The sequence below is a fragment of the Gallinula chloropus genome, assembly GCF_964237585.1.
Source record: "Gallinula chloropus genome assembly, chromosome: Z".
Classification (NCBI taxonomy): Eukaryota; Metazoa; Chordata; class Aves; order Gruiformes; family Rallidae; genus Gallinula; species Gallinula chloropus.
In genome coordinates this window covers 13,889,437-13,905,394 of record NC_140089.1, presented here as the reverse complement: position 1 = coordinate 13,905,394, position 15,958 = coordinate 13,889,437, and the positions used below count along the sequence as shown (strand labels likewise).

General features: G+C 43.8%; 1 protein-coding gene across 1 annotated transcript in view; it reads left to right on the top strand.

Annotated features, from left to right (window-relative positions):
* Positions 1-12,934, top strand: part of SVEP1 (sushi, von Willebrand factor type A, EGF and pentraxin domain containing 1) — a 130,607-nt gene extending 117,673 nt beyond the window's left edge. Inside the window, exons 47-50 of the mRNA XM_084278230.1 lie at positions 3,127-3,222; positions 5,938-6,033; positions 10,731-10,824; positions 12,825-12,934. Coding sequence (XP_084134356.1) covers positions 3,127-3,222; positions 5,938-6,033; positions 10,731-10,824; positions 12,825-12,855 — 317 coding nt within the window. The 3' untranslated portion in view covers positions 12,856-12,934. The remainder of the gene's footprint in view (positions 1-3,126; positions 3,223-5,937; positions 6,034-10,730; positions 10,825-12,824) is intronic.
* Positions 12,935-15,958: the final 3,024 nt, after the last annotated feature.

The window sequence follows — 15,958 nt, the reverse complement described above, 5'->3', positions numbered from 1 at the left end:
TGCCACTGGCTACTAGCAACCTGGAATGGATGATCTGCAAAACGCTGTCAAACATGTGTCCTGCTTGCAACACCAGTCTTCTGGGACTGTTCAGAGGAATAGGTATAAGGAAAATCATTTCAAAAAGCTAAGTGATGTGGTGGACACAAATGATCAGGGCGTAGTGCAGGAAAACCAAGCAGAATAACTTGCCTTTTGGTGTATTAAAGGAGAGGAATTATAATTCCCCCCACACCCCCCAACTTTTCACTTAAAGGGGGAACTATAAAGGACCAAAGATGTGTCTGAGAGGGCCGACCTGTGTTTTCATGACACATGTCAGAATAATCCTTCAAAACTGCTTTATAATTCATTTGACGGATTTGCCTAACAAAAGGCCTACAGGACCCAAGCCTTTGTGGTGCACATCAGAAGCGACATGAAAGCTTTCCTTGTAATGACTCATGCTGCATTTCTTGTTTCTGGCTCTGTGAGTTGATTATTATCAAGCCTGCTTGAAACATTCTGTCCCGGCTGAACAGGTTAGTTAATGTAAATATTATAATTAAAAAGCAGACTTCGTTAGCTTCTTTGGGAGAGCTCTCACCACAGCTGCACTTGCCTGAATCACTGCTGGTTGCTGGCCAGATTCTGATCTGAGTTTCAGGGGTGAGAAGAATTGGCCTGGATCTGCTGATCGTAAACACCTGCAGGATTTGGCAGGCTGCACAGATGCACACAGCTTCCTGACTCCAAATTTCTTCCCTCTGAAATGCTAAAAATCTGTGTTGTCTATTTGCCCTCTGCCTACATATTGTTGACTGGAAGTGGTCAGTGTGGAGCTGCCAACCAAAAAGTTCGCACCCCATCAGCAAGCGAGCATTATGAGAGGGCAGCTGACACATGGAGGAAATTGTTCACTTAAAACCACAGGAAAGCTTTTGGGCAAAGCTGAGAACAGATAGCCAAAATTATTCTTTCTTCCTCTCTTACCCATGTTTGTCTGTCTTGCATCAGTGTAATTCTTTCATGTCCTGCAGAGTTAACTCTCAGGCATGGATTTACAGGAGGATCTTTAAGATTGATACTGCAGGTGTGAGATCTGCTCCACTGACTGAAGGCACAGTTAATGGCTCCCATTGTCACCCCAGCACTTCAGGACTGTGTTTGGCCTGCTTCTTGCTTTCACAATAGCAAAAAAAAAAAAAAAAAGAAAAAAAAAAAAAAAGAAAAAAAGATCCAAGCTTACCTTCCCGCCCTGAGCCTTTCTCCAGCCTGTCTGTCAAGTGAAGAATTATCCCCACAGCTACAGACACAAAGTCTCTGCCTGCCTAAATTGCTATACAACAAGCGCACACCTAGGGATGATGCTGTCTTACTCATTCAGTTTCACAACCACGGCCTGGGCTGAAGTCCAGGAAAAGCCTATCTCTGACTGAGATCCTGGATCTCTGAGTGGCATGGAGTTGCCATCCAAAATGATCTCTCTAACCCATGAAATATCCACAACTTCTCCATAGATAGAAAATACATTTCAGAGACCATTTCCTATGGGCTTTGACTTTAATATCATTTATATGCAAACCTTTTACTTCCCATCCCATTATACATTCACAGGATATCATTAAAGTGGTGTGGATCACACAAAGCCTTAAATGTTTCTTGATTCAACTTTGATAATTTTTCATTGCACAAAGGAAATCTGGCAGACTACTCTGCTTTAGTCAATGAGCAGAGACAAGCTGTCTGCATAGTCATAGATACCTTTACAACAAAAAAAAATGTTCAAAATGCCTGTTAAAACACTGCAACTTCTATGAACCTGCTGGTGCCTAAGGTCTCTTCCCATTCACAGTATCAGATGACATTTGATGGAAAGGTTCCTGAGATTGAAAAATAAAATGGCAAAAGCTTTGGCTTCATTTCAGCAGACTCCAAGCTGTGGCTTGCAGCCTGGCATGGCTTAGCTGCAAGAGTGACACAGGTTTGGCTCTGTCAGGGGTAGGTTTGCATTCTTTACGATGTGGAGCTCAGGTCTGAGCAGTGTTTCAGTATGTTAAACCATTGTTTGTATTTGATACTACTAACATTGAACAAGATCTGAAACACTCAAAGCCTAAACTCGTTTTGCTCACATAGTAACTAATTAAAGATGGGATGCAATTAACAGTTCAGACTGAGTTTCCTGAGGTTACTCTGTGTTCATAACTACCACTAATTAGAAGTTAGTCTGATTACTTATTTGTTCTCAAGTATTGTCTAGAAGCCACAGTTTTTGATCTTCTGTATACAGTAAGTCCTGTACTTCTTTCAGTGATCTTTTAAGTCTAACATGTCAGTACATAGCTTGCCACCCAATTTTGTACAGTAGTTCTGGTTTCTCTGGATGTATTAGCCAAGGTATGGTGGGATGTTATAGAAACAGTGATGAAGCCCAAAGCCTGTACAGTCCAGGAATGCACAGGGCTGTCATGATAGACCCCCCCCTTCAGATTCCTCACTTTGTTGATCCGGTGCTTGCTGACAGTGCGAGCCAAGGAGCAGCAGGCAGCACGAATGCTAAGCGATGTTTAGAATCACACTTCGCTGTGCCAATGCTGCACCCTTCTCGGTCAGTCCTCCTTCTGCTGGGTGAAAGTGCTGGATGATAGATAAAAAAAGAGATGTTCTACCACTGTGCTTAGTCTTACTTTCAACAAACCCTGTGTTGTGCCAGACAGCATTATCGTGCTGTTTCGTACCAAGGTTAGAAGGAAGCTTGATTTTATTTTAGAGTTAATTAGGACGAGATAAAGAAAGTGTAACAGTTTTTGATTGGGGGGGGATACTTTGGGGGAAGGTGATAGAGCATAGTATCTGCCTTGAAACATTGCCCAAATAAATTACCTAACTATACTAAAATCTACATTTTCACTCCTGCTCTGAACAGTTTTTGATCATCTAAACCGTGCCGACACTCTTCCTCACAGTACCTACCTAGTTAGAGACAAAACAATGTAGCCCTTTGAAGTCAGGTTATGTTTCTGAACCTCACTGGATTTGTTTGTTCTGCTGTAAACTTTACAGCTGCAAAGATCTGTGCAAGATGCTGAGTTTCTACTCTTCTAATTAGCCGTTCTGAGTTTGATAAAGCTGTGTTGTTTTCAGCGGTCTGTCGGTTCCCATGTCAGAACGGTGGCGTCTGTGAGAGGCCGAATGCCTGCTCATGTCCAGATGGCTGGATGGGTCGACTCTGCGAAGAGCGTATGTATATCATCCCAAAGTATAATCTTAAGGATGTTGTAGTCAAGACAAGTGAATTTACTGCAGTGAACTGGGTGGGAGAATTAAAAGTGTAAGAGCCAAAAGCACAAAAAATCATTAGTTTATTCTGTTTGACAAATTACAAAGAACAGAAAGGAACAACTGATTGTTTGTTTCCAGACAAATGAGCATCCCCTGACATCTCCAAACCAAAACAAGCGTGTTTTTAATCGATGCAATTTTGTTTGCAAGTGTTTTTTCACTGAGGTTGAAGAATGGCCTGCCCGAGTTCTCCAAAGTCTGTTTCTAATAGCAAAGCATGATAGTTCTGGGGGTAGAGCAGGGGTTAGAACAGAAAAGATGTGGGTGTTCTGCTGATGGCTGGATTTGATTATGAACCTAACCAAATCCTGTTCAAATAATACAACTGTGTCATCTTTTCCATGCTGTCTTTCCTGAGTCGTGTACCTGTACTCCTCAAATTCTGGGCTGGCTTTTCCCAACCATCTCTACACAGTTAGAGAACTCAATCTGTTCTGATTGAAAAGAACCAAACGTGACTCTTGGGTCTGTCAGAGATTCCCTGGGTGATACTGGGGGTGCCATTTTGTGCCATGTTTCACATTTATTTTGTGATGATCTTAGCACAAGGAATTGAGGAGGGCTAACCTTTTCATGCTGGCATAGGTACTGCACAAGAAGCCTCATTGCTGTACACACAGTTAGGCATGGGTGCCTGAGGACAGTAAAGGAAAGTACCTTGACTGTAGTTAGTGCTGAGTATGGCCCTGATTTAAAGTTTTATTGTGTCCAGCAACACCTGAGCTGTGGTAGTGTCACTGTTCCTCTGAGTGTACACAGAGAACTAGAAAAGGATGTGGCACCTCCTCCTGTAGTTGATGGAGAGAAATATGGTTAATGATTTTGCTACTTAGATGCATCACACCTTAAACAGGTCCTCTGAATCCACCCCTGCAGCTTTCAAGCCTTCTCTGTGGCTGTATCAGCTTCATGTGACACAAATTAGCTGTAGATGCAAAATGAGAAGAGATTAAGCAGGTTTTGTCCTTCTGTATTTACAGAAACTCCCAGCTACGTGGTGCATTCACACAGCCCCTCTTTTGTTGTGCCTGTGTCTGTCAGTACCACCAGAGGCAGACATGCAAACTCAGCCCTGTATGTTTCACATTCCAGCAGAAGAGGGCTGAGCCCTGTGTCTGGCAGAATTGTGTTTAGTATGCCACAACTGATTTCCTCACCTTACCATTAGTAATGGTATTTAATGCATTCTTCAGGACCAGAGGACAGATTTCATGCCCCCAGCCATTTTGGTCTGTCATGATAATTCAGACCCTGTTTTCCTCCATGAGAAGAATGAACAGGCAGCTGACTAGCCACATCACACTTCATGCAGATACAGACACTAGCTTGTCTCCCTTTTTTCTATCCCTTCACTTTGGCACAGGTAGTGAGGAGAAGGGAAAAGGATTCCTGCAATTGATTATCACACCTCAATTTTGCAGCACTGCTTGTCAAGCAAGGTACACCAGTGAACAGAATAGATAGTCTTTGGAGCTGAGGGCCTGTTCTGGAAGTTAGAGGGATTTTTGAGTGCTAGCACTGGGTGCTGTCAGGATCAGGATGCAGGTGAGGCCGCAGAGCTCTCACAGAATTCTGTCACTATAACAGTTTACAGTATATTTGTGAGTCAAGATAGACTCACCTTCCTGAGAGAGGCCTGACCACTCTAAAAATACCTGGAGCACTGCTAGTTAATGATACAGACAAATAATTCTTGGAGTTGTGGGTTTGTCCCGTGAGCTCCATGGAAGTTTACTGTTCTTTTCTTATTCAGTCTGTCTGCACCTGCTCAGCTTGAGCTCTGCTGTGCAGTGTAAGAGCAAAAACCTCTGCATCAATCCTCAGCAGCCCCCATCCACACTCCCAGTATAAAACTCCACTGGAAGTGGCACTCGAGGGTCCAGATTTTAGACCCAGCTTAACTCTTGCTCTTATAAGTACTTACAGCACACAAGTACTTGGGTACTAACACAAGTTATAGTCATGGAGATGGTGCTTTTCTGAAGGTACTGAAGTCATGGACAGTGTGCACATTGGACAGTGTTGGAGGTCTGCTCACAGAAGCAGTGTAGCTTGACTGGTGCTCAGCCCGGAGGACACCAGCTGCTTGGTACCTGCTTCCAGTCACATTCAACCTGTATTTCCATAAGGGGACTTGTGGTATCACCTGTCTCAGTATGTTTTTACTGGCTCAAACCAAACTTTTCTATGGGCAGTGCACAGATTACCTTCCTTTGGATGTTAGATTGTGGGACAAACCAGTTGTTTGTAATTAAAACATGACCTGGTATTGTTAGCCACCAGCACCAAAGTGGACAATATCCCTAGATATTGTACACCAGAAGCAAGCAAACAGCCCTGTTCATTTCCAGTGAGTACAGTACCTGCAGACATCTGATGGACTAGCAGTTGCCCCAATCTGTTCACCTGTTTGTCATCATTAATTCTTGTTTCTGTCTACCATGCTAGTGGCATTTGCTACTCATGCCTTCTGGATAGATCCTACTCAATTCTGCTGCTACCAGATGCAAACACTTAGAGGGGTTGTAGAGTTTGTAATTAAACATGTTTTTTTCTTGCATGCTTAGCTTTCATGGGAGACAATTCTTTTCATTGGTTTTCTTCTCTCCTTAGCAATATGCATTCTGCCATGTCTCAATGGAGGTCGCTGTGTGGCCCCTTACCAGTGTGACTGCCCCCTGGGATGGACTGGATCACGCTGCCATATGGGTAAAACTCTTTGACCTGCAATTTTTTCTCACTTTTTGTGACTCCACTATCAATACCTAGCACAGTTCACTAAGGACTCTGTAGAACTGTTCAGCTTCTCACAGGAAAAAACAGGCCTGCAATAATATTCCTGGAGGATTTGCTGTCCCCAGCTGCAAACTATTTTCAGAGTAGTCCCTGATGAGTCTTTAGAATCCTCAGAAAAGTTTGCCCCCAGAAAGGACAGGCGTCATTCACAAGAGTGCTCTCTGCAACAAGCAGTGCAGAGGAGAGATGATTTCCAAAGAGAACAAAACTAAACCATCCATTGCCAGAAGAGTTGGAATTTCGTTTTCATCTTCTGCACATGCAGGTTACCATTAAACAAGCTGCATGTACTGCAGAGATTTTTCATCACATATCTGGCTTGGAGGATTCCCACATCCTGTCTGAGTTCAGAGGTAGGCAAAAGGGCAGAGCAAAGCAAGGATATTTTTAGGGATAGTGGAGTTTAATGGGTACGTGCTACCCATATAAGGTACCATGCACATGGTACATGGGTACCTTACATTAGCTATCATCTAAGTTCTCTGAACAAGTTAAACATGTGCTGCATTTTCCTACATCTCTTACATGCACCTCATGAAGGCCAAAGGGCATGTAGCGTGCCAAAATAGTGAGGGGAATGATTGTAGGCTCCAGAACTGTGTCCTGGCAAGTCAGCTTTTGTGTCAGATGAGGCTGATTTGCAATTAGGGATAATATTTGAACCCAAATTTGAGACATATGGTTCCACATCAAGACTTATCAAGTGCTAGTTTTTCAAAAGCTTGTGTCTGTGGAAATAGCCAGTAAAACTCAGAGCACCTCAGTAATCATTGAAATATCTTTCAGTCATCACCAAATCTCAATCAGTAATAAATGTTAACTGTTTACAAAATTACTGTACAGTTTGTTCACTGTATTTTTATTGCCCAGGTGCACCTTAACTGATAGCTAACACCACCTTGCCATGAAAGCCTGGTTTTGCATTCTGCAAGACTATAGAGTGAGTGAACTGGAGGTGGAATTCATACTTTAATTAATGAATATTCAAATTATTTGTTCAACTGATAGGGATGGTGAGTCTGGAGAATAAGCCATGTGATACACTGCAAAACAAACCATCCTTTAGCAAACTAAGATTCTAGAGTGAACATTTTAACTCAGAACTACTGTCCTTTGAAAGGATACTTGCTTAACACATAATTTCACCTCATATTTCACAAGCTTTGCTGCTATAACAGCATAGGTGGTGAGGTAGCTTCTTCACTTCTGCACCAGTGATTCAAACCTGTTCAGTCTGACTTGCTTTTCAGTAGATAAAGAAAAAATTCTGGTGAGCAACTGCATCTATGCCAAAGCCCATTCATAAAAGCTCACAACCATCCTTATGAAGTTATTAAATCTATTTTACTTACTAGTCCTGATCTTTTGCCATGACAGAGCAAAGAGAAATAAGAAATATTTGGATTAACTCCTGGTCTCACAGGAATAATTACGAGCATAAAGTGAGAGCAAAAGGTGTTTCATTCATATGCTTTGTTCTAGAATCAGAAGTCATTTTCAACATGACAAACATGGTGCACTTAATTGTCCAGGCACAGTGCATCTCTATATCCTCCTGCCGTTGTTTACTCATGTTTGGTCCAGAGGAGTTGAAGTACTGTATTTCCATCTTCACATTCCTATGATTACTCATTTCCATTTCCTTTTAATCAGTCTTTCCTGATGCATATTTGTTACAAAAATATTACCCAGCATTTGTCCTTGCTGTCACAGAATCATAGAATTGTTTTGGTTGAAAGGGACCCTTTACATCACCAAGTCCAACCATCACCCTAACCTGACAAAACCACCACAAAACTATGTCCCTCAGCATCACATCTGCCCATCCTTTAAATACCTCCACGATGGGAACTCCACCATGCCCCTGGACAGCCCGTTCCAATGCCTAACAACTCAATCTGGGAAGAAGTTTTTCCTAATATCCCATCTAAACCTCCCCAGGAGTAGCTTGATGCCACTTCCTCTTGTCCTATCGCTTGTCACTAGGGAGAAGAGGTCAGCCTCTTCCTCGCCACAACATCCTTTCAGGTAGTTGCAGAGATTAGTTTGGTCTCCCCTCAACCTCCTTTTCTCCACACTAAACACCACCAGTTCCCCCAGCTGCTGCTCATAACATCTGTTCTCCAGTCCCCTCACCAGCCTCGTCGCCCTTCTCTGGACACGCTCCAGCACCTCAGTGTCTTTTCTGTAGTGAGTGTCCCAAAACTGAACACAGCTCTCAAGGTGGGGACTTACCAGCACTGAGTACAGGGGACAATTACTTCCCTAGTCCTGCTCACCACACTATTCTTAACAGGCCAGGATGCCGTTAGCCACCTGGGCACACTGCTGGCTGATGTTCAGCCAGCTGTCAAACAGCAACCCCAGGTCATTCTCTGCCAGACAGCTCTCCACCCACTCTGCACCAAGCCTGGCTTTAGGTCTGCCCTTTAGATACGGCATTATATGCACGAAGTACTTCATGTCTCTTCATGTTTTGCTGCTTCTCTGATTGAGCAAGGCCAACAAGGCTGGTGTCACTGTGGGACTCTGCTATAGACGTCCCAACCTGGGCATTGAGGTGGATGAAATGTTCTGTAAACACCCGGATGAAATATCACTGTTGTTTGCCTTTGTTCTTGTGGGGGGCTTCAACTTCCATCTGCTGGAATTACAGCAAAGCAGAGAGGGAACACTGCCAGAGGTTCCTAGAGTGTATGGAAGATAACTTCTTGACCCAGCTGATGAGCTCCCGGCTGGAGCTGCTCTTTGTGAACAGGGAGGGGCTGGTAGGAGAGTTGGTTGGAGGCTGTCTTAGCCACCGTCACCATGAAGTGAAAGAATTGTCTGTTCTTGGAGGGGGAGCAGCAAAACTGCGATCCTAGACTTCCAAAGGGCAAATTTTAACTTGTTCAGTAGCCTTATTGCCAGAATCCCTTGGGAGTCGGTAATGAAGGGTATAGGAGTCTGGGAAAGCTGGACACTCCTCAAGAAGGAAGTCTTGAAGGTGCAGGAGCAGGCTATTGCCTCGTGCTGTAAGGCAAGCCAGCGGCATAGAAGACCTGGCTGAACAGGGAACTTTGGCTGGCACCCAGGGAGGAAAAGTTTATGACCTTTGGAGGAGAGGGCAGGCCACTCACAATGATTACAAAATGCTGTGAGGTTATGCAAGGAGAGAATTAGAAGGTCCAAAGCCCATATAGAAATTAATTTGCCCTCCATGTTAAAGGACAAGAAGAAAAATTCCTATAAACATATTAACAACAAAAGAAAGACCAGGGAGACCCTCCATCCCCTATTACATACAGGAGGAAACATAGTGGCTAAAGATCAAGAGAAGGCTGAGAGGTACTCAGTGACTTCTTTCCCTCAGTAATAGGACCAGTTCTATAGAGGGAATCCAATTCCCTAAAATAGGAGACAGAGACTAGGACTAGAATGACTCCCTCCAATCCAGGAGATAGTCACTGAGCTGCTGCACCACATAGATGGGCACAAATCTATGAGGCCAGATGGGATGCACCCAAGGGTGCTGAAAGAGCTGGTAGGGGTCCTCATCAAGCCACTTTCCATCATCCATCATCAGTCCTGGCTGAGTGGAGAGGTGCCAGCAGATTGAAAAACAACCAGTGTAACCCCCATATGTACAAGGGAGGGAAGGATGATCCAGAAAATACCTGCTAATTTGACTTCATTCCTGAGAAAGCTGATGGAGCGGATCATCCTGAGTGCCAATATGTGGTACATGCAGGACAACCAGGTGGCCTGGCCCAGTCAGCATGGTTTCATGAAGGACAGGTTCTGTTTGACTAACCTGATCTCCTTCTGTGACAGGGTGACCTGCTTCTTGGGCAAGGGAAGGGCCATGGACGTTGTCTACCTTGAGTTCAGCAAGGCCTTTGACACAGTTTCCCACAGCATTCTCCTAGAGCAGCTGCCTGCTCATGGCTTGGATCTGCATATGCTTTGCTGGATAAGAAACTGGTTGGATGGCCAGGTCCAAAGAGTTGTGTTACATGGAGCTACATCCAGTTGGTGGCCAGTCATGAGTGGTGTTCCCCAGGGCTCAGTGCTGGGGCCACTCCTGTTTAACATCTTTATTGATGATCTTGGCCTACTTGGCTTTCTGACCTTTAACTTTCTCTAATCATGCTACCTCTTTTTACCAGTCTGGTGTCTGCATCTCCTGGCTATTACTCATATCCTTTCAAATAAACACCCATAATTTCTTCCTAGAAAAACGGCCTGTTCTTCTGTTGATCTTCTCATATACTTCCTCCTCCTGTACTGGACTTTTTTTTTTCCTCTCAACTTGCAGCAAGAAGAACAGAGGTTTTAAGGCAACATAAAATAATACACTGGCTCTTTTATGTAGCTCATACACTGCAGCAGATATCAACAGTAGTAGAGAGCATCAAATCACATTCACCAGAAATGTGCTTCTAAGGCTGCCATTCCCAAAGCAAGCCATCTTTCCAACAGACTCACAGCTGATGTTTGATGTTGCAGTTTTGAGAGTAGTCTGTCTTTAGCAGAATAATGCAGGCTGGATTTTCAGTCCCCTGTCCCTTAATCAGGTTGTTGTGGGTGTGCTCATTAATGCAGCTCTGCCTTTGTGTATTTGTATCCAGCTGTTTGCCAGTTGCCTTGTTTAAACGGTGGGAAGTGCATACGACCCAATCGGTGCTATTGTCCCACTTCATGGACTGGACATGATTGCTCGAGGTAAGTGTTGTTGAATGCTTTCCCACTGCTAGGCTGAACTACACCCTGATGAACTCTGAATCTGAAGAGTGTGCCATTAGTTTTGCATGTTTTGAGCATCTCTAGATCCTGTAAATCAGTGGCCTTTGGATGGCTCATGATTTATGGGATCAGGAAAGAGCTTAGAGAGTGCTCTGCAAAATGATTGCTGAACTACAAATTTCAGGAAGTTGTATGTTTACATGTAACAGAGGCAAACCTGCAAGTTTTAGCCTTATTTTTAATGGTTTAAATGGAAACGTGTGTTGTGATGCAATATACAGTGCTTTTCAGGAAATTTGGGTAGCCTACTGTGTACAAGTGTTCATTTTGAACTGTAGACACCTCATCTGGGTCCAGGTTCAACACTAGGGTCACGCAACAGATGTTATAAATAATAGCTCCCCTTGCACCCAGTGATGAGGCGTGTAATCCTTTAAAGAGTATTACACAGTGCCTCTGAGTCAGGTCCCACTTCAAGTCACCTGGCAATGCATCAAGTGTGTCCAGAGCTTCAAAGTCTGGGATTACATTTGGTCCACATGTCTTCTGTTAGAGAGTTTTACCAGTCCTTGTGTTTTGGTTTGTTGATTGATGTTTAATAGGGCCAGTAGCAGACTAAGTTTTTTAATCAGTGAGCCCCATCACTGTGCAAGGCAGCATTTACAAGTCTTGATTGCAGCTTTGTTTTTTAAACTTCGCCTGTGATGTTTGGGTGTTTGGCTCTGAAGGCAGTCTGAGCAGGAGTCAGTTTTTCTTTGGAAAGCTGTTTTATTTCATGCTGCCAGCAAGAGCTGTTTGCCCTGAAGAGGGAAAGCAGGTGGAATGGTAATGATATTCTTGTGGTCAGGAACCAGATATAAAAACAAAACATGCAGAATGAGTTCTCCTGCTCCCTTCATGGAGTAATAATGAGGGCCATGAAACACATGCTAGCAAAAGTATTTATACCTCAACTCGCACAGGCTCCTACTGGACACGTTGGTCATTATGCTGGACAGCTAAATAAATGACTGCTGAATATTAATACTTTTCTCTGGGACAAAGCCTGTAACATTGTGGGGTTTTTGTGTTCCTCATTCTGGACAGGTAGTGGCAAAACATTCCTCCTTATCCCTCTGATACACTCTTTAACTTAAAGCTACAGAAAAGATGCTTGTTTGAAAAACTACATTCTTCAAAATGAATAGTTTTCATTTGTCAACTGTGATTATATATGCCTAAGTGAAGCAGCTTAAATACACTGCCAACAAACAGTATTCAGCTCTTTAGACTGAGAGCTACACATCTGAAGTCTGATAGAATTTCTACATAGGATATGAAACAGAGAAGCCCAAATCCGGTGGGCAGCCCAAAATTATGGAGTTTGTGGCAAATTTTCAGGCTATCACCAAACTGGGCAGCTCTGTGTGTGTGTGTCTGAGTCAACTCTGCTCTGTGCAGCACTGTGAAGTCCGGGAGAAGGTGGATCATTGGCCCTAGCTGCCCAGCACTCATTTCTTCAAGAGCTGTTTAAGAAGTTTCTCACACAGAACAGGTGGAGTAGAGGGAACACTGAGATCCATTTTGGCTTTTGTTAAGCACTGACCTCTGCCACTGGTGGCTCTTTACAGGATACGATACTGTTCTAAGGGCTCAAAAACAGTACAGGCAGAACCAGGAGTAAAGGCCATGATAGCAAAGATCTGCTGTTGTAGGTTAAGTAGGTGTGATTTACAAGGGGAAGCTGAAAGAGTTAAAAGCTTTTATCAGCACCCAGGACAAGATGAGCTCCAAACCACTCTGTGGTAACTCATGACTCAGATATCAGATACCTCTGTCCCCCACGCCCACCCTCTTCCTCTTCCAATATGCGGTCTTGGGCTGTGGTGCTCTAATCCCTGGTATACATTCAGACATCATCCTCTCCTGCCTTACTCATTATCTTGTTTGGTATGCTCAGTACAGCACTGATTTTATTTTGTCTGGGTTTTTTGACACAGGAAACGGAAGGCTGGATTCTATCCCTTTTAACATCAGAGCACCAGTTCTGCATTCAGATATCTTTCTTCAGCCTAGGCACCAGGGCTTGGATCTAATGCATTGTAAATCACATCCATCGCTTCCCCTCCCCCCCCCCCACCAGCTCCCTCATTTTGTATTTTGTTTTGCAATACATTTTTACTATACCTTTCCATTTTAAAAGAAATTCTCAGTATTTTTCATTTACAGAAGTATTATCAAATATATGCTGCTACACACACACACCATACAAATGTAGAGATTCCTACTGTCCGCCGAGGATATGGTTGTGTACAGTGAAGTCACTCCCATTTCTTACATACTGTAAGCTAATCAAACCCTACTATACTGCTGCATCAGTGTAATGTAAGTCTGTACATTAAACAGAATGTGGCAATTCTGCTTACCATCTGCGAAAGCATACTGCTGTCCAGCAACTCAGCTGTAAAGAAGGGTTATGCAAGGCTAACTGAGCCACCAAACTTTGCATTGGGCCTGTTCCTGAACTCCTCTCGATGTAAATTACATGTGATAAAGTCCATGTTGTAATCACAGTTTCTGGCGGGCGTAGGAAGATCCTGCAATGTGTGTTATGTGACATTAACATCATTGGAGGGTGACTTAATGGAGGGCACCGGCACAGGCTTTACCTGAGATTTGTTGGTAAAGTTCTCAGAAGTGTAAAAGAGGTGACAGAACATCACGTTGTTCGGAGGAAGATGGACCACGTCTAGCCAACAGGAGCCTTTCAGGCTTTCTGGCTTACAGGCAGTTCCAATTTAGCTCTAAAGCTGGATAATCCAGGATCCAGCGGTGGGAAGCAGGTGGACCACTGAAACTTGGCACTTCTCACTAGCCACGGGACTCACCACCCACTTGTAACCACCATCCATTTCCTATGTAAATGATGAAATGCATATCTGGCAGCTGTCTGCTAGGTGAAGGCTTTTGGTACGTGGGGGTTTTGTGTCCCAAAGTTTGACTGCCCTTCAGATGGAGAGAGAAGGCATCAGTCTTGTTCACAGGTGAAACTTTGCTATTTGCTTACAGAAAGGTTCTGCAGAACCCTCAGAGAACTGGAAAAGGCCTCTCTTCAGTACACAAACAGGCAGAAATGCTCAGCAGAGTGAGAAATGCTGAAGAGCACACCTACTGTCAGATTTCTCTTTCTCACCCTGTTGATTCCATTGCATCTGAGGATAACACACACCTGAATGCCATCGTTAAGTCACGCTCTAATGAATTGAGATTCTAAGATTTACCCGTGGTTAAGTAGGGTGGTGGAATTACAAGGTGGAAATCACATGCATTTTTTGAGGTCAAATGTTTGGTAATTATTGTCAGTTAGCAGAAAAGTCTGAAAGATGTTAGAGTGAGAAACTGAGAGTCATTGATCAGAAGCTCCGTTTTCCCCAGTAATAGTAGAAAAGCATGACTTGCAGTCAGCACTGGGGAAGAAGAAGGAGAAATAAATTTTACCTTCAGTAGCATTCCTGCCTAGTTACCCTCTGGATTAAGAGTGTGCACACCCTGCCCCACCCCTCCCCTCTTTTTAGATCTACCTTTCCTTTATGAATGCATGAACTTGGACACAGGAAAGTGATATGACACCGAGATGAGCTCACAGTTACAGTAATGGGGCACTAGTAAATACTGACACGTAACTGATGGCTGTTAGCCCAAGACCAGAAATGGGGAAGAAAGAAACAAGTGAAGTTGTGAGTCAGCAAGAGCTTTCAGCCAATTAAAATAAAAACAGGTAAAAAATAGGAGTCATTAGGGGATCAGATTAATGTGAATGTAGATTCCTTCCCAGTGGGAGCTGCAACCAGCTGAAGAGCTGTCATTCCAGCTCCCACAACCTCCTTTTTCTAATGGACTCTGCTAGCACATAGCAACAATCTTCTGTCTCCCAGCTCCACGGCCATCGATGTTTACAGCTTTGACTGAAGTTAGTGTTCAGTAAATAATGTCCACATTTCAACCCATAGTTGCCACCATTTGTAGGCACTTCATTCCTTGACCTCCTTGCTGCCTTAACAGCAGATGAATGGAAGCTGCAGTGAGCAACACAGGACTTTTCAAGGGAAAGAGTGCATGGGTGAGAAAAGCAGATCTTTATGTCACTCTCAAGTTTTGGTCCCTTTTCCAGTGTGCTTCTCTAGTGTGTGCCCTGACCCTGCCCTGGTGGTCTCCAGAGCAGGACAGCAACGGTGAGGACGGTGCTTAGAGCTGGCAGGGCATTGCTGGAGACTTCAGGGCTGCGGGATGGCTTTTGGCAGCCCAGCTTCGCACCGGTGACTAGCACATGGAGTCCCAGGATCAACCCGGTCAACACGTTTTGTAAGATGTGTTGGTAGGACAGAGTAGCTGAAACTAGAGGCTGTTGTATTAGTGCTGTTGATGATGTTTTAATACTTACTGGAACACTTTCCCCTCCCGACCCGGTACTGTGTTGTCATTTATGTCACTGCTTGTTGTGTGTTTTAAACGACTTATGTGTGATGCACTTTACACTGTAAATAAAGTTGCACCCTGTTTAGTACCCGTATGGAGGTGACACTGCCCTCTCTCCTTAATGCCTCGCAACAAAATTACTGACCTACCTTTTAGGACCTGCTGGCACAGCCCCCTGCTGGCACAGCCCAAGTATTAGGGAAATGTCAAGGGAAAAGACAAAATAATTGCCAGTAATCTTGAAGGATGTGCTGGATTGTTCCAGGTTTGATCTTCAGATAAAAATGCAGGTACTGTCTTATTTTTCAAATCCTTTCTGCTGCTAGAGGACACTTAAAAACCTGTAAGGGCCAATTTTACGACTGGCATAAATGGATGCACTAAAAACTTGTTTGTTCACTACTTACATCAGACAGAGGTACAGCTTGGTTTATTCTGCACCAACACTGGGATCTTTAAAGGTATGGAGACCCCCATATTCAAAGTCAGATAAGGTAAAAAAAATGTATTCTAGCAGAAAGAAGGCCTTGTAAAAGATTTAGGGTGTGGAGTTCTGGAGGTAACTTTGTTAAGTCTTGCAGTGTATTGATCCATAGAAGTGGTGACTTTGAAGTGAAAGAGGTGGTCAGTGTTTCAAAGCCTCCCCCTTAAGCAGCCA